This window comes from Agaricus bisporus, assembly GCF_000300575.1.
Source record: "Agaricus bisporus var. bisporus H97 unplaced genomic scaffold AGABI2scaffold_9, whole genome shotgun sequence".
Lineage (NCBI taxonomy): Eukaryota > Fungi > Basidiomycota > Agaricomycetes > Agaricales > Agaricaceae > Agaricus > Agaricus bisporus.
This window is the reverse complement of record NW_006267372.1, coordinates 1137134-1154513: the sequence shown is the minus strand read 5'-3', so window position 1 is coordinate 1154513 and position 17380 is coordinate 1137134. Positions and strand designations below refer to the sequence as shown.

Genomic DNA, 17380 nt, shown 5'->3' with positions numbered 1-17380 from the left:
GAACGTATGAAGGCATAGTAAGATTCAGAAGAGCCTCCTTCGATGTAGTCAACCCGGATAACAGCTCTCTGGCACTCAAGCTGTACAGGACCGCCCGATCTACTTAAATTACTGCGTCGACAAGTCAGGCGAACGGAGAGCCTGAATCGGAATAAACAAGGGCGACGTAAAACCAAAGAACTTCGTGATTGGGACAGTCACAAGAGTCCTCACGTTTCCAGAAAGTAAACTTGGGGAGCTTCGATATAATCGCCTATATTTCTCCTTGACATGTTTTCAATGTGAACTATCGAATGATAATTTGATAGATAGATATTCGCATGCGTATCTTCATTATTTACTTTATCATGCAGTGTTAGTGACTTGCACGTTGCGAATTTTGTACGTCGTCGTACCCGACGGGCCGGGAGAGCCCGCGGATCCCTCCATCTAATGCAACATTCAATCTGCTGGCGCGAATATATGGAATAGGCCGTGCATACCTGCAAGTTAATAATCCTATCATTAAGAACATCAGCCCACCATTTTACAATAAAAAGTAGCGAAAGATCACATACAACCAGAGGGGTTTTCCGACGAATCCTTTACCAAATTGAGTCGTGCGAAGGGTGTTGTCCATGTAAAAGTCAATCTTGACATCGGCTCCATTTGACTCTGCTGAGAGCACTGCTTTGAGTGAATGGAAGGAGAGGTCACCGGGCCAGTTGACTAAGTTGGATTTGACGCTAGAAGAGGTATTGAAGGTGTTGAACCAGTTTTGATTTGTGCCTTTCCATTCACCGATATCGACTTCAGGAGGCCAGCTATTTACAGCCTAGTGAAACATCGTAACTTGTAAGACGCGGAAAGGATATATCAGAAATGACAGTCGAACTTACAGTTAACCTGCAATTCGGGACATAGCCATGTGAGCATGATGTCAAAAAAGCAAGTCTTGCGTGTTTATTCACCAGAATGCGGGCCAGGTGCCTCTGGCTGTTGGGGCACTAAATTCACCGGAGATAGTATATCCGGTTGATCTGGTCACCGTGATCTGACTTTTTGCATGGACTGCGCCACTAAGGGTGATCGTCAGCGTTAAATTCGGTCGACGATATTATTTCTCTCTCTGATATTACCTAGCGTAGTGTATTGCCGGGTGAGGGTCAGAACCACTCGTTGGGGGCGAGGGGTTTGATGTTGGTGTAGCTATCAAACTAAGAGTTCCCGACGCTGGGTTGATATGACTATGGTCAGATGAGCTCCCCCTCATCCTTGCACCTTATGATACAGATGAATGATGTATAATGGCAAAGCAATAACAGACGTACTGCCATTGTGGTCTGAACCCCATGGATAGAGATAGTTCCAATAGGTCTGGAAGGTTGAGACCGAGGAGAAAGAGTTGGACGGTATGACCGTCGCAGCCTGAACTCCTGTAGAAGCAGCGAAGAAAAGGAACGCAGCAGTAGTCGGTAAGAACATTATCGTCAAGCGAGTGTGGACGTCTATGCAGTGCACGACTTTATATTGTGTTGCTGGCACCCGGAAAATAGGAAAGGCGCGATTCCGTCTTCGAATTTTCCGTTGTGCCAATAGTAGTATTCTCTAGTGAGCATTGCCAGGTCACTGGGTCATGCGATAGAGTCATGTACAGAGTATTTTTGTGGAGAGCGGAGCGAGGTCTTCCTTCCATGCGGCTACACTTTATATTTTTCAGAAACCCAGGCCCGTCGGTCCGCCAGAACTTAGAAGGTGTATACAAACGAAAAAGCCTAGGATATGGGCTGAGAAGTTTGTACAGGGGTGGGAGGGGGTGTGCGCACCTGACAAGAACGCGTGTGATCTCTGCTCACCATGCCATGCAGTCTATCGGCTGAGGCGAATAAGCGCCCATCGTCCTTACCTTTTCGTCGCACAGGGTTATGCACGTCCTTTTTCGTACAACCATCTGCTCCGGACCATTTCTACGGTCGCTTTCAACTAGAGCAGCTTCAACGCTACCGTTAAATGGTTCTTTGTTAACCCAATCGGCTGTAGCTGGCCCGACAGAACCTCCTCTCTCAGCAAAAACACTCCCACAATATTTTGCAGAGGATGTTCTTGCGCGTTACCCTTCCCGTCCGGCTCTCATATGTCGTCAAGAAGCTCCGCGTTCTCATGCGGGACCCCCCTCTCGCAATTTCAAGGACGTTTCATACTTGGCTTGGGATTATGAGGAATTTGATAGGCATATACAGGCGTTAGCTCGGGGTCTGCTTGAGATGGGCGTGAAGAAAGGAGACAGGGTAGGTGTCATCATGGGGAACAACAGGTGAGTACTGATCGAACGAGTTCGGTGTCTTTTGAATTTTGAACCAATCCACAGTGCATATGCCATGTTACAGTGGGCATGCGCCAGTATTGGTGCTATACTCGCAACCATAAATCCTGCGTACAAGTTACAAGAGCTCGTGCGTCGACGGTTGAAAGTACCACTCAAAGTTTTCGTACTGACCTCTTAATAATAGGTCGACACGCTGCGACTTGTTGGTGCAAAACATCTGGTGGCCGTTCCCCGTATCCGATCATCCACGTACATCGAAACATTCTCTCAAGCGTTCCCTCAAATTCGATCCCAACACCCCGGCGAAATTCAAATCGAAGAACTTCCAGAACTTCGGAATTTGATCGTTGTGGATAATGCAGAAGAAGACCGTGCACGACTCGAAAGACTGAAGATAAAAAGTCTGGTTGACTGGAGGGAGATTTTGCTGTGGAGGGATGATACAATCGAAGGAAGGAAGTTGAACGAGATCAGGAGTGGTTTGGAGAAGGATGAAGTTATCAACTTGCAATTTACAAGGTAATTGTTGACTCTGGTGTTGAACGATCTCTCATACCACCCTTACCAGTGGGACAACGGGGCTTCCAAAAGCAGTTTCGGTATGTGAATCTCCAACCCAAGCCGAAGAAATAGGTCGACATAAAGTTTAGCTTACGCATTCCAATCTTCTTAACAATGGACTCAGTATCGGTCGAAGTATGTGGTTTTCAGAGCAAGATATCTTATGTACGTCCTCCGACTAGGATTTCTCAGAATTTGCCCTGATGATTTTTTTTCCAGGTAACACGCCTCCACTCTTCCACTGTTTTGATGAGTGCAGCATTTCCTCCGATCATGCTGTCCTAGTAAACTGATAGTCTCTTTTCTCGTGAACACGCCTCGTGCTTGGAAATTTAGCAACATGGACTCATGGCGCTTGCATTGTATATCCTTCCCCGACTTTCGACCCCGCTGCGGTTGTAGACACTGTAACAGAAGAAAAGTGTACTGCACTGCATGGCGTACCAACACACTTCTTAGGTATTTTAGCAGAAGCTGAGAGGCGTAAAGCCTCGGGTGAACTGTTTAACTTCGAAACGTTAAGGTGCGCACTCTTAAAAACATGATTTCAATTAGTTCTAAGACTATCTTGTGGTAGGACTGGCATCGCTGCGGGGTCACCCATACCTATTGATCTTATGAAAACTTTGGTGGCCAAATTGAATTTGAGGGATTTAACAGTCGCTTATGGAATGAGTGGGTGCTTTGTCTTCAATATCCTCTCTGTGAACTGGACGAATCGTTCTTTACTACCTTTTCGACAGCTGAGACGAGTCCCGTCTCTTTCCAATCAACTCCTGCCGATCCACTGATCAAACGTGTTGAGACTGTTGGAAAAATTATGCCTCACACAAAAGCAAAAGTCGTGGACAAAGACGAGAAGATTGTACCTGTAGGTACACCAGGTGAGATTATTGTAGCTGGATATCTTTTGCAAAAAGGGTCAGTTGTTCATGTGGATGCTTGATTTATTCATTCATTCATTGACGCGGTGGTACTTTATAGATATTGGAATGAAGAAGTTCAAACGAAACAAGTAATGAAGAAGGATGAGGAAGGAACGTTATGGATGTCGACTGGTGATGAAGGAATCATGGATGAGGAAGGATATCTCAGGAGTGAGTATTCTTTTATGGTAATGTTTGAGGCTATGAAGGCTGAACGACTAAATCTGCTTCACTAGTTGTCGGTAGAATAAAGGATATCATTATCCGCGGTGGCGAGGTATGAGATTTTATTATCAGTACAAAAGCAGTCTGCTCATTGTCAATTGAAGAATTTGTTCCCCGTTCAAATCGAGAATGCATTAACGGCTCATGATTCAATACGAGAAGCAGCCGTAGTTTCGGTTCCAGATCCGAAGTATGGCGAGGTTGTAGGAGCATGGATTATTCGCGAAACAGGGAAGGACGTTATCGAGAGAGAGGAAGTAAGAATGTCTGTTGCGCAGACTATGAATCCTCAGGTAAGTGTATTATTCTTGCGTGGCAAACTTGATGAAATATTTTCTATTATTCCACCCCTTTGGTAGAACGCTCCCGCATGGGTTTGGTTTATCGGTGAAGACGTCACTGTAACTGAGTTGCCTAAAACTGCGAGCGGAAAAGTTCAGAAGCATATCTTGAGGCAGTGGAGTCGTGAGATTGCTGAGAAAGGCGTTGGTAAAGTGCGGTGATTGACCTGTTAAGATGATGAAGATGATGCTTGCGTTTTGACTAATCTCATTATTTTTATCTTAACTGTTGGTATACGACATAATACTGGATTGTCAAAAGGATACCAATATATCCACGTCGTCGGTTACGGTAGAGTAGTCCGCTGAGGTCGGGCTGCGCAGCTCATGCTTCGAACGGATTATAGTCTCGCGTGTGAATTTGATCGATCGATTTGGGCGGATTCGCTTGCCACGTGATCGCGTCGTAATGGCTCTTTAAAGTGGGCGCACTTTTCACTCGGCTTCACCTTCCTCTCCTCCAACTGCTCCCCTCGCAGTTCTCCTCTTCCCTTTCACCTTTGGACCTTTAATAGTTGATATGACAGTATCCAAGCGGGTGAAGATCTATACGCGCGAAGATGTGCAAGCGCACGCCACCGGTCTCAGCTGTTGGGTTTCAAGAAAGGGAAAGGTCTATGATATTACCCAATTTCTTCCGGATCATCCTGGAGGGGACGATGTGATCGAAGAATATGCAGGGAAGGATATAGATGAGATTATGCAGGATAAGCTTTCGCATGAACATTCGGACTCGGCGTATGCCATGCTGGATGAGTATGTTATAGGTCGGTTGGGTGTCGAGGACAGTATTGTGCGAGATGGTTTGTGACTTTTCTTATAATGGGGTATCAACTCATAAGATTGAATGGGCATTGTAGATTGGGAGGCGGACGATTTTCATCCTGAGGATACGGACTCGGCAAAGGATTTCGAGAAGAACGAGTTCCTTGATCTAAGGAAACCTCTGTTGAGACAGGTCTGGGAAACGAATTTCAGGTAAATACTCCTATATTATATTTCTGACTGACACTGACGGAAAGATCCAGCAAAGCGTACTATTTACAGCAGGTACACCAACCTCGGCACCTACCGTACTCTGCGCGCCTGTTTGGACCCGATATCCTCGAGGTATCGTATCTTTTCTCACGTCTTGCATCGGCGTTACTCATTGTTGGCTCTGTAGATGTTCACCGTTACCAAGTGGTATGTGGTGCCCATGTTCTGGGGCCCAATTACCGCGTACTTGTTACTCCGGTCTCTCTTCCAATTTACGGGCCCTCTACCTACCTTCTTTGAAAATCCGGCTCTCCCTCTATCCTATATCTCCACCGTCCCCGTGGCCTCCTACTTCCAGGTTGCGGCTTGTTTCCTCATCGGCAACATAATCTGGACAATACTAGAATATACCATGCATCGATTCCTATTCCACATCGATAGCTTGCTGCCAGATACCCCGACTTTCATTACTTTGCACTTCTTGATGCACGGGATCCATCACTACATGCCCATGGACCAGTGAGTAGTCGATGTTGCGTTGTAGTCGTGTGAATTTCCGGGTTTTAACAGAACCTTCTTTTTAGGCTTCGCCTTGTCATGCCACCCTTGCTCTTCTTTACTCTGCAACTACCATTTACCCAATTGGCATATGTTTTATTCCCGGTCGCCATGGCTAATGGTATCATTAGCGGCTCGTTTACGTTCTGTAAGTTGGCTGCTTTTCAAAGATTTTTCATGATTCTAAAAATGTTCGTCTTAGATATCCTTTACGACTGCATGCACTACGGGTAAGTTTTTACCTTGATCGCGTGCTTGGGCATTTTGCTGAACAATCTATTTTTCACCGTAGGCTCCACCATACTAAACTCCCCGCGTACATGCGTGAAATGAAGAAATACCACTTGGCTCACCATTACAAGAACTTTGAACTTGGGTTCGGTGTTACGAGTGCGTTATCAATTTCCGTATACCCAGACCTTGTTCTGATTTTCTCGAAACTTGAAATTTCCTTAGGCAAAATTTGGGACGTGTTGTTCAACACCATCCTACCGGTCTAGTCGAGGGCCCCAAAGTTTTCATTAGCGTTTTTTAATCTAGAAATTCTGTGGTATTTGGATCTTTATGTTAATCGCTTCCCAGGACCTCCTATCTCTATTTTCTTCTTCCTTCGTCTCGGAACATATTCTCGTATATATTCCTTGTCGGACTGGTACATATTATAATGACATCTAATTGGGTTACCCCGTTTTATCTTGAACTGCAGCATGTCAGACTCTCAGATGCGTCGTTGACATACTGAGTGTCGAAGATGAATCGAGTTAGGTCTGCAGATTCGTCTGGATTCGTATTGTGCCCAAAATCGATTGACGAGAAGGACGACGGTTTCTCTTCCACTACTTACAGCTAAGAAGTGCGGCAGACGATGAATGACTTGTCATTTAAACAAGGACAAACATAGTAATGATGAAACTGCAGCCCACTTTAAGTAGTTTGATTTCCTACTTACCTCTCGACCTTCCCCGATATTTCGTAATTCTGGAGTCCGGTTTTGGATTCCATTATTTGCTGAGGTGAAGCATGCCTAGACTCAACCTCGATGTAGACGAGGCCACCCTTCTACAGGCCTACAGAATCAATTCACTGAATCCTACGTAGGCGTGTTTCCCAAACACTCCCAATGGCGTCTTATTCGTTGCTGCGGTTTCTATAGGCAGTGGGAAGACGTCGATCACGATCTCGATGACTCGGTCGCTGGGGCATTGCTGAGTCCTACTGGCAGTGGTGAAGGGGATGCGGACTGTTTGGGATTGGAAGGCGACGTCAAGTGAGTGAATGCATCTCTATACCAATTGAATCTTCTGAATAAACACTTGTTACAGTGTCAAAGACTTGGACATGGAGTCCAGTGCGTATTTCTTTAGGATCTCAAGATCAATGTCAACTTCAATCGAATGATAGAAGCTGCCGTTCTCATAACCTCCAAATCCTTCGATCCAAAAGCCTTCCTATCTGCTGTACACCCTAATGCCACGTATCAGGATCTGACGGCTGGTATGAATCATTTGCAGCAGGCCATTGATGCACGCTCGGAGGCTATACGAATCCTCGTGGAAGAGAACTTTGATAGGTTTGTTGCTGTAAAAGCTTCAACCGACGGTGCATCTTTTACTCCATTCTGGGTAACATGAATATTGATGCTACTGTTTTGTAGCTATACATACGGAAATGAAGGAGGGGATTCTTGCTTCACAGACGGACTATGCATCAAAGCCCCTGCGTGACCACCTTAAACGTATGTTATTTTCAGCATTCAGTTGTACCGTCGATATATTAACACCGATGCCGATGTGATATTCAGAGGCCGCGCAAAAAGCGAATCAGGTGTTCTTGCCAGTACTGGAAAATGCGTCCCGAGCTCAGAAATTAAGAACTACCCTTGGTGTATTCGAGAGATCAAAATTCTTCTTCAATCTCCCGAGTTTCATCATTGAATCTATTGAAGCCGTGAGCATTCCCATATTCCACGATTATTTCTCATATATACATGTGTTCGACATTTTAGGGCCGTTATGACGTTGCGATGCGAGACTACAAGAAAGGAAAATACATGCTTGAGTCGCGATCGAGCCAACTTTTGCCAATTAGTATTTCTAAAGATAGCGCTGCATCGTCTGCTGCCGAGCAGCAACAAAAGAGAGTGCTGGAAAAGGTGTGGGTGAGTGTAGAGAAGGCTATGACGGAGATGAGGAATGTTTTGAATGCGCAACTTCAAGATGCCTCTCGCAGTCTAGAGGAACGTGAGAAGACACTGGAGTGAGTAAAGTTTGTCTTCATGCTTCCAGACAGAAGTGAATGGTGTCAATTGGTTTCTAGGATTCTATTAGAACTGCAAGGAACCGATGAACCTTTGTGGACGTATTTTGACAGCCAACATAAATACATAATGGCACAGATGAATAAAACTTCTCAGAATGCGAAGGCTATCGTGCGAGGTGAAATTACATTCAGCCATAATTTCATATTTACTAATATATGTGATAGCTCAGTTGGACAGAACAGCAATTGAATATTCTGATTCGACGACATTAGCAGTGACACAACTGCGAACAGCCATATTTGGACTAGAGAAGAAGGAACCAGAAACTAATCTCGGTACATTATAATCATCATCCTCGTTTCTAGTTATCGATCTGATGAAAAACCAGGTAAATCTGAAAACGAGCCTGTCTGGGAGGCTGTATTCAGCCTTGTAAAAAGCGTTTCCGAGGTGCTCCTGTCTTCTCTTCCTGACTTTTGGAAGATCTCGAAAAATTTTATGGATGGAAAATATAAGAAGGTATGTATGGTCTGTTTCGAAATCAGCCCGGTTCATCATTGTCATTATGGATAGTCGTCATCAGGAAGTAGGCGGAGCCCGACACAATGCCGCACCATGGCCCTTGAGTGTGTCAGGCTATACATATCTTTGATATCAGAATTCTTTCTCTTATCCGACGTCGTGGTTATGCTTGCGGCAGGAGCCAACAAAACCATGCCTCCTATGCTTCCCACTAATACTCATTCAGTTTGCACCTCCCATTATCTGATGAAGATATCGGGGGAGATACATGAAACTGTTAGTGAGCTAAACGGCATGGACATTTCCCCAGATGCATCGTCAGGCTTGAAAAGCATGTTGGAGAGTGTTAAGTGGAGGTTTTGTGACGTTCTTGTACAAGCGTGGTTAAACGGTATGTCTTCTCACGGATCCGAGTTCATCATCTTTGACTGCGGTTAGATGCCAACTTATTTTATTACATGGAGGGATGGGAGGCTGACTCCTCAAATCTTGCTACAACGCGCTACCTTTCCCATATGGAGCATTTCCAACGACATCTGGCTACTGCGGCATTCAAGATTGCCGGTGGTGTTGACCTGTCGTCATCCGTATCATCATCCAAACCCGTGAAACAATATCCCATATCACAGATCTTCGTCACGAAAATCACAAAAGCGTTTTTGGATGCTCTTTACGTATTTCTAGATGGGCTCATACTGCTGGCCTCGGACGAATCACCAATAATCACAGGCAAAATGCTTCCCAAGCAAGAGGAAACATCCGGTCCCAATCGATTGGATCTACTGGACCTTTCTGATGGTGTGAGTCCCTCAAGTGATTGTGGTAGAATAACTCTGACTTCGTCTGATGTCTGTGTTCCATTCCCTTTGTTTTTAACCTCTTCTGCTGCTTCTGCCGAACCGTAGGACATCCGCATGCTGCTAGTGATATCAAACTTTGGCCACTTGGCTGATGCGTTAATCCCTACTATGTTGAGTCAATTGGAAGCTGCTTTTGGCGCATCTATGTTGGATGATAGACAGGTGAGTCAGTCAATGGGATGAGATCGATCATCTCCCGTTGTATACTAAATTTGGAGATGAACCGAAGGGGGCTGATTAAATGGTGCCGTAGGCATTGATGGTCGTGGTTAAGGAGCTTGATAAAACGTTATTTGACGGCTATGTCAAACCAAAAGTCGAAGCACTCAAAGAGGTTATCCGGAGCGGTATTCTGGATCCAAGTATGGATTGGTATGATACACCGCAGCCTACTGGTGGGTATACATTTCTATCTAGTCTGCTTGTAAAAATTATACTTATAGCCTTTTTTGACTCCGCAGAGGTTCGACCGTATATGTATGAGTTACTGACGTCTTTGGTTGGCATCCATGCACAGATATGCAGCGTGGCAGAGTCATTGCTTGATCGCATAATCAACGAAGTAGTCGAGCAGCTCGCAGAGGAAGGACTTCGGTGTTTCCGCCAAATCAAACGGTTTGGCATGGGTGGCATGCTTCGCGTATGTCATTCACTCTCCCTTCTACGTACGTACACCATGCTAATGAGATTTATCTGGTTCTAGGCCACCCTCGAGATAGAGTTCATGCATCAGACATTGGCAAGACACGTTACCTCTTCCGCCGCAGAGACACTCTCGAGCCTGTATAACAAAATCTCCCAAGCTTATCATCGGCGACCTGGAGATGAAAACTTCCAGGCTAATCTCGATTGCGTGAAGAAGACACTCGCGGAAACGCGGCGGTCAACTCAAAGAGAATTTTTGTGCTTCAGGCAAACGAAATCCTCCTCGGGGTCTTCAAGAAGTAATACGACGGATAATAGTCGATCGGGACACGACAAAGATAGGTCTCGTAGAAGAGAATGAGACTTTTCCTACCTGCGTCTTCGTATCCTCTTGTATGAGGAGAAAGGGAGTAAGCCCATATTGGCGACACGGCCATAGTACCCTAACATTCCTCTTCATCATTTGTACAACACAGATGTGTCACCGGCTATTAACTGAGGCTAACGAAATAGTAACGAAACGCCGTTGACAGTTTTGTCATGGATCTCATGGGCCTTAAATGATAGATCTTTCTCTTCAGATATCATTCTCGTATCAAAGGAAGTCACAGAAGGGTTCTGTTGTACTTGAACTGCATGTTTCCCCGGGTTTTTTCCCATGCAAATTTCCACGCGTCGGTTTCTAACGGCCAATAACCGATAGCCTTCAATTGCGAATAGGGTGGGAAATTGTCAGGCGAAAGGGAAATTCAAGAAGAGCATCGAAAGGTCGAAATTTAGTAGTACTTGAATGGAACTCTGCAGAGCGGCTTGCTCTTTTCAGCAAAGTGTCAATTATGATCCCACCACTGATACTGCAAACACGTCGGAAAACCAAAAATGGAGCCATTACGAAACTCACAATTTTCGCGCTAGCTATTAGGGGTAAGAGTAAACTGAAAAGCGAGTTCCACGATTAATGGATGTCCTCGTGGTGGAGACACCTTATGTGGCGTCCTGCGCGTTCCCTTGGCCCTCAGTCCCTTCCAGCTTGAGAACTACTTCATAAATCCCCGACCGCCGATGGTGGCGGAAAAAGCTGATATTCCTGTCAGGTCACCCACCAAAACCCAGACACCAATTTAATTCCCTGAGTTTACAGATGCGGAGAAGCGGAACGCCAGAGGGTAAGCCAAGGGTAACCGCGAACCAATTCAATGATTAGCATCCGATTGGTAATCGTTTCCATGAGCAAATGCCTACGCGCCGAGAACCTTTCGAAGTATTATAAAAAGAAAATATTTACGTTGCTGTAAACAACACCCAAAGAAAAAGAGAAATGATTATTAAATACATAGCATGCGATGTCAGCGCAGTTCTTCAGGCCATTAAGTCCACAAGTATAGTGATAATGCCGAGGACTAAGGATTTACGGTGGTCAGTATCCCACGTCAATGGGTCTCGGCCACTCCACACGAACCAATTTCTATCGCAATGAGGGCAATGACAATTTGCTCCAACCTTTCCGCGTGTCTACTTGAAACGGACTCTTTGAGAAGTTGTAACATATCTTGAAGGACCTAGGCACTCATGTCAGCAAATTGATGAGGCGGCTCCGGAAGCTAAGGCACGTACTTCAACACGTGTGTTCAGAAGATTAATACGCTGGGGGATCTCCAGATAGCTCCGAGCGGCGTCGTATAGAGGCTGAAGGTCCGGAAAGCTCTGGAGGTTATGAGATGAGTTGATTTGGAGCACTATCAATCTATAAAACGCACCCAAAATACTTCCTGTGGAAGAGGGTGTAAAGTACTGCGATACTTGACTCATAAGAAAATTCTTACAGGAGAATCCAACACCGATCCAACAGAGTTTATGTTAGTCCTGAGAAGGAATAGTTGCCCGATTTGTTGCATAATGTCTGAGGTCATTATAGTTAGTTACCCGCGCATTCCAAGTATTGTCTAAAACTACCTTTATGTGGCATCCCAATTTTTCCGGTCTCACTAATAATTTCGGGGATATCTTTGGTTTCTTCAATCGTGGAGGATATCAATTCTTCAAACTGGGCCGCATTAATTTCAACCCGCACAACGAGGTAACATGTACTTACAAGAGATATCTTCACGGACTGGGAAAGCGCGTGTGACAAAGACAATTTGGTCCTACCTATCGTGAGAGGGGGATCGGGAAACAAGTGTTGAATGCATATACATATAGCTCGACCCTTTACGGAGAGTAATAACGTCGTTATATATTCTAGATATTGTGTGAGGGAAAGTATTGCAGTAGGCGAAACTTCTGCTTACCGACTATAGTTCGCATAATAGTAATTGAGGTCTTCCATCTCCACGTTCTCCGGGGCTCAGAGGGCATGAGTACCTAAAACGATCTAGCTTTCGGTAACGAGTAAAGAACAAATACCTAGTTTTTCGATTTCAAAACGCTTTCTGAAGTTCAAGATTAAAAAGGTCGGCTCCTCTGGCAAAAAATATACTAACATCGAGGCGAGAAAGCGTTTTTCCTGTGTCTCCGACATCCCCCAGATGACAACGGTACCATATTGGAACAAGAATATTTCGGCCTCGTGTGATGTCGTGTCGAAGAAACTCCTTTTCTTCCTCTTGACCGTCCGATCATCATCCTCAGGTGTTTCCCGTTGAAGTTCAGGAATACCCAGCAAATTACCAGTGAGCACAACTCCCGGTGGTTGGCCATCAGAGTGCTCTGCTTGAATATCATAGACGTAGGGGGTATAAATGACGTCGTCAATGAGTTTTGGGTTGGCATGATAGGCATTTCTCCTCGCGTTAAAGAATTTCATTAAGTCGTTCATTCGATACGAGCTTAACCAAACCAGAGACGAGAGTTGAGTACGTCGAATTGAAATACACAGAAAAACCACCTTACCTTGCGGTTGCATATGCTGTCACCCGAGGTAAGGACTTCGCCTTTTTCTTTGTAAGTCTAAGAGCATCTCTCCGAGCTGTTCCATCTGGTATGAGTGAGATTTGATTATATATCTGATGTCAACAGGCGTGATCCAAGCAGGCTGTCAGTTCCATTCTAGCCGAATTCTTTTAGCACATACCTCGACCTCTGCGTCCTCCTGGTCATTGTCCTCGCTACTGATATCTCCATCCTCGCTTTCTCCCCCAGAAGCTGCAGCATCGTCGTCAGTTCCTCGGGAGTCGTTCAGCACTGGGCTCTTGACGGCGACATGTTCTGGTTGCTCTGGCAGAACTTTGAGCTTTCCGGCAACCTTTGTTGAGCGATTGGCTCCTCTATGCTTGTTTTCCGAAGCCAAATCAGACTGTCGTGAGCCCGTAGCGTTGTGCATGGTTCAAATATTGTTGTAGAACCGAAACCCGTGTAGCCACCACTATTAGTATACAGCGCTGACGTAATTGTATATTTCTCGTGCTTTCCTCACTGTGATCGATTGATCAGTGGGCTCAGCACTCAGCGCTCAACCCCGACATTCATAAGTACGTAGCAAAATTGAGAAGGAATCTTAGACTATGAGAGACCGCCTATCGAAACTTCAGCCAAGGCTACATAGCCCACCTGCCCTGAGCCAACGGGCGGCCAATGGAAACGACTACTTACCTTTGGCAGGACAGCCCAACTTTGATGAGCGGCATTCTCAGAATATCTAGATCTGTCCTCGTATCTCAGGCCGTGGAATCGGACTCACAGTCCGATTTACGACCGTGTGCGAAAGACGGCGCAGTACAAGTTTTTTCTTCGTCTCGTTCTTTTGGAACGATTCGAGGCTCGTGAGCACGTTCAAGTTCCACGTAGATTTCCTCTAAGTATCATATTTGGCATCAGGACACTTGCCGCTGTTACCCGTAAAATACATATATACATACACCAAGTTGGCGCAGAACCAGAGATGCCTGGCCCTGTCAAGTTGACTCCCAACTAATTCTCATTGTGAATTTCCTGAACGACACTTGCAGCAAATGTCAAAATTGAGATGCTGCGGAAGCACCTACAGCGGTAAACTGGGTTTTTGGTCTTATATCTCTCACCAAAGTAAATAACCACCCAAAGATATGTACATAGAATATGAATTGAATAATTCCTATGAACAGTGCTCAAAGTTTTGCCGGGATACCTCCATTTGTGGTTTTAATTTACGCAAAACACCCCGGCTGCCGGGGTATATTTCCGAAGTGCAGAAACATCATGAGGGTTTTACCCTTGGGATTCCCATGAAGACTATTACTGGACTAATGGGAATTTTTTCGAATATCTTATACAGCGGAGGTAAGAGAAAACAAGGATACCAACGCGTAATTGGGACAAAGGCACGCATGAACACCCTTCCCATCTGCATGATAGTTGTCATAACAGGTAGGACTTTTCCCAAGCACTGGAAATTCTCGAATGGGACATTCGCGGGCTCAAAGGTCATACCGCCCTGTCACCCACACGTTTCCTTCCCTGGCTCTTTTCTCGACTTCTGCTTTCTGGAATTGGACTGATGTGGAAAGTTCTACCCGGCAGCATTATTTGGGACTCGCCGCCGGCTTTGCTCGCCGAATTTGGTTGGTCCTAGATCTGCAGAAACAGGGTCAAAGGGAAAGGATCAATCGGCGGCAGGGAAATTATGAAGCATGTGAAACTCGGACCGAGTGACTGTCTAACATGCCAGAAATACCCAAAACTCAGGGAGCTCATTGAATTGAATAGAGAAGGTGGAAAGAGCCTGTTGTTACAGTTTCGATAAGTGGGCTTTCAGGTATGATTGGCAGATGATTTCAGTCTCAACTTTTGCAGGCGAGGTCACGATGGCACTGCCGCAAGATCATGATCGGAAGATGATGAAAAGTGAATCCTTGACAACTGATGGGGCCAATCATTGAGTTATGAGATGACCATGATCGAAGTTCTTGCATCTGTACTGCAGCTACTCGTTCCGCAGATTCCCAATCTATGTAAGACATGAGTTAAAACCGGGAAAGAGGCCACTGCTTCAAGTACTGCTGTTTTCAAGTAGGAACAGACCTTCAACTGTACACAGGAAGACTTGGAGAGAGCAAGTGCCAGTCGGAGTTTCCACCTGGCACAACCACTGGCTCGAATCGCTATACATTGAACTTGGTCCTTATTCCGCCCCCACTCAATGCCTTGGTCTAATAACGTCCTCAATCGATTCTCTCGCGCTCATGTCAACCTAACCAAGAACGAAAACCACGGAGTCCGTGCCATGGACCCTACAATTAACTCCTTTTCCGATGAAGTATACTGCCACGCTACTCTATCTGCAAATCGGTTTTGCAAAGCGATCGATATCCTGATTACTTCCGAAGTGTGGATACAGACGGTTAGTCTTCATTTTACTGACCGGGGCATTGGAGTATATGCCACTCGTAAGAAATCCGAACCGGGCCAGATGAGGCTAGCCTACGATTGCTTGATTTGAGAGGCAGGATAGGACAGTTTTGCTCCTTCAAGTTGAAATAATATCCGATCAGTTCAAATAGATGTATGCCCTATATTTATTATAAAGCTATAAGGCGTGAGCGCGATAGAGAGTCGAGACTATAATTTGTTTTTATCTTATTTCCTCAGGCCGTGAAATCGCTGATGTATTGCCCCTGACTATCTCAAGTCATCCAACACTTGTCACTGATACAGCACCTTTGAGTCGATGAGATTGTGATGGAGCTAGGCCGAGGGCACAGGCCACCGGCCCTTACGCGCTGTAGTCCGTGAGATTTTTGAAGCCTGTCCTGCAGTGCCTTGTGATTTGACGACTTTCTTGTTGTGTTTTCCTCCTTTTTTGCTGTCGTTACTCAGGCTATGCTTTCACGTTGTGTGTCAATTGGCCTGATATTTCCTGCCCCGGTACTGCTTGCATTAGTAGTGGTCAAATGACTATAGTTGTATCTGGTACCTGGTACTATAGCTATTAACGGGAGCTTCACGTGACGATCAAGGGAGGCTAGGGTATCAATGTCGAAGGATACACAGCACCATGGGGCACATAGAAATATGGCAGGAGCACACGACGCGGCACCTCGGCATAGCTCTAGCTTCCCCGAGGCCCGAGTTGCCAAATACTTAATTCAACAGAAAGGTATCATCCACTGTGCTCAGCGTTGGCATCCTCACAGATGATGATTTTTCAGAATATAGTCGCAGAGCCGAGACAGTTCTGAACGCAAATTTGTGCCGGATGTCTAGCCAAAAACTTACAACTAAATCTCAACCTTGGAGTTTTTCTACACGTTGATTGAAGACAATCATATGACTACGAACCCGGACAAAATACTATTGACAAAAATGAACGCCCGGGAATCATGAAATAAAAAGTCCTCGTAAGTAGATATGTACGCACACTTCCGTCGCTTCAAACTACGGTACGGGTACAAGCTTGCCTTCCTCCAATCTTCCTCCAGTGTTCCTAGGCGTCCTAAGTGAGATCGTATGCGATCCGGAAACATACCTAGAATTTTCGTCCACCTTGAACATGATGACCCCCTCCGATGCTTTACGACCATATCTGGCATAACTACTCTTATTTTCCTAGATCAGAAATCCTCACTACCTTCATTTTCAGTCGTTCTTGTATGTTTGAAGGAAGGTATAGAGGACGTCGAAGACATGGACCTCTTTAATGATGAAATCCCAGCCTGTGCTAGACCCACCTTGGCTGTGGCGATGTTTGGCTAGAAAGCACCATAACCATGGGGTCCGTGTGAGAGCCAGGCGCGTGAGTTGCGCATGGTGGTCGATTTTTGATAGAGCGTATTTCCTTGCACACCACTTGGTCTGCTTGGCCCACTTCGCGAACAAAAATAGTAGCAGGGTTCTTTAGGGATAGACCGCGGACAACGTGTAGCTTTATTTGCCCCCTGCATGCCACGAATAATGCCAAGGTTCATACTTCCAAGGAAGTAATTAAGAGGAGGGGTGTAAGCTCATTAATTGACTCATGATGAGTGACGAATGAAACATCATCCCTTCCAAAAAGATTCAATGATCCAAGCACGTCGAGAAACTTCAGTGGGAGTCTAAGAAAATCCGTTCAGAAGCTAAATCAGAGATAACGAAATCACGATATAGTTGTGGTTAGCAAATTAATGTAGGAATGGTCCAAAATATCACGACTTCAGGAAGGCCGAAGGTCTGATGACTGGACCTTCAAATTGAATCCGTCGGACGAATCGAACTTGAAGCCTCTAAAGTTCGAATTTTCTCACCGG

At 45.4% G+C, this 17380-nt stretch overlaps 5 protein-coding genes across 5 annotated transcripts; 3 read left to right on the top strand and 2 right to left on the bottom strand.

Annotated features, from left to right (window-relative positions):
* Positions 1-235: 235 nt before the first annotated feature.
* On the bottom strand, positions 236-1587 carry AGABI2DRAFT_194618 (hypothetical protein). Its single transcript, XM_006463928.1, has 7 exons — positions 1311-1587; positions 1119-1260; positions 951-1058; positions 879-885; positions 558-814; positions 483-498; positions 236-429 (listed from the first exon to the last, which is right to left on the bottom strand). Exons 1-7 carry the CDS (start codon positions 1462-1464, stop codon positions 346-348), a joined length of 768 nt encoding a protein of 255 aa, XP_006463991.1. The 5' UTR covers positions 1465-1587; the 3' UTR covers positions 236-345.
* A 58-nt stretch (positions 1588-1645) lies between these two features.
* AGABI2DRAFT_187404 (hypothetical protein) lies at positions 1646-4650 on the top strand. The gene is made up of 15 exons (XM_006463927.1): positions 1646-1753; positions 1804-1984; positions 2020-2293; positions 2348-2432; positions 2490-2824; positions 2874-2904; positions 2956-3031; positions 3086-3115; positions 3182-3389; positions 3444-3541; positions 3610-3787; positions 3851-3963; positions 4029-4069; positions 4122-4310; positions 4377-4650. Exons 2-15 carry the CDS (start codon positions 1837-1839, stop codon positions 4518-4520), a joined length of 1950 nt encoding a protein of 649 aa, XP_006463990.1. The 5' UTR covers positions 1646-1753; positions 1804-1836; the 3' UTR covers positions 4521-4650.
* A 165-nt stretch (positions 4651-4815) lies between these two features.
* AGABI2DRAFT_194616 (hypothetical protein) lies at positions 4816-6646 on the top strand. Its single transcript, XM_006463926.1, has 8 exons — positions 4816-5161; positions 5219-5336; positions 5387-5468; positions 5524-5855; positions 5921-6042; positions 6097-6124; positions 6187-6284; positions 6351-6646. Exons 1-8 carry the CDS (start codon positions 4879-4881, stop codon positions 6392-6394), a joined length of 1107 nt encoding a protein of 368 aa, XP_006463989.1. The 5' UTR covers positions 4816-4878; the 3' UTR covers positions 6395-6646.
* Positions 6647-6914: 268 nt separating this feature from the next.
* Positions 6915-10542, top strand: AGABI2DRAFT_74631 (hypothetical protein; the record flags this gene model as incomplete). The annotated part of the gene is made up of 15 exons (XM_006463925.1): positions 6915-6988; positions 7048-7161; positions 7217-7242; positions 7296-7493; positions 7549-7629; positions 7696-7841; positions 7900-8150; positions 8211-8329; positions 8379-8489; positions 8543-8682; positions 8728-9067; positions 9115-9476; positions 9582-9698; positions 9790-10176; positions 10240-10542. 15 exons carry the CDS (start codon positions 6915-6917, stop codon positions 10540-10542), a joined length of 2769 nt encoding a protein of 922 aa, XP_006463988.1.
* Positions 10543-11611: 1069 nt separating this feature from the next.
* On the bottom strand, positions 11612-13500 carry AGABI2DRAFT_120792 (hypothetical protein; the record flags this gene model as incomplete). Its single annotated transcript, XM_006463924.1, has 12 exons — positions 11612-11740; positions 11796-11885; positions 11939-11950; positions 12005-12081; positions 12135-12225; positions 12274-12325; positions 12375-12419; positions 12470-12524; positions 12585-12610; positions 12662-13006; positions 13071-13183; positions 13252-13500. The coding sequence occupies 12 exons, from the start codon at positions 13498-13500 to the stop codon at positions 11612-11614; spliced, it is 1284 nt and encodes a 427-aa protein (XP_006463987.1).
* Between the last annotated feature and the right edge of the window lie 3880 nt (positions 13501-17380).

Excerpts from the sequence above, each read along its gene's own strand:
- AGABI2DRAFT_194618 (XM_006463928.1), bottom strand. The coding sequence starts at position 1,464 with ATGTTCTTACCGACTACTGCTGCGTTCCTTTTCTTCGCTGCTTCTACA. Across the intron at positions 1,261-1,310 it reads GGGTTCAGACCACAATGGCA|GTGCAAGGATGAGGGGGAGC; the intron begins GTACGTCTGTTA and ends CTGTATCATAAG. Across the intron at positions 1,059-1,118 it reads CCGGCAATACACTACGCTAG|TGGCGCAGTCCATGCAAAAA; the intron begins GTAATATCAGAG and ends GATCACCCTTAG.
- AGABI2DRAFT_187404 (XM_006463927.1), top strand. The coding sequence starts at position 1,837 with ATGCCATGCAGTCTATCGGCTGAGGCGAATAAGCGCCCATCGTCCTTA. Across the intron at positions 3,788-3,850 it reads GGATATCTTTTGCAAAAAGG|ATATTGGAATGAAGAAGTTC; the intron begins GTCAGTTGTTCA and ends GGTACTTTATAG. Across the intron at positions 4,070-4,121 it reads TCATTATCCGCGGTGGCGAG|AATTTGTTCCCCGTTCAAAT; the intron begins GTATGAGATTTT and ends TGTCAATTGAAG.
- AGABI2DRAFT_194616 (XM_006463926.1), top strand. The coding sequence starts at position 4,879 with ATGACAGTATCCAAGCGGGTGAAGATCTATACGCGCGAAGATGTGCAA. Across the intron at positions 6,043-6,096 it reads TAGCGGCTCGTTTACGTTCT|ATATCCTTTACGACTGCATG; the intron begins GTAAGTTGGCTG and ends TGTTCGTCTTAG. Across the intron at positions 6,285-6,350 it reads ACTTGGGTTCGGTGTTACGA|GCAAAATTTGGGACGTGTTG; the intron begins GTGCGTTATCAA and ends AAATTTCCTTAG.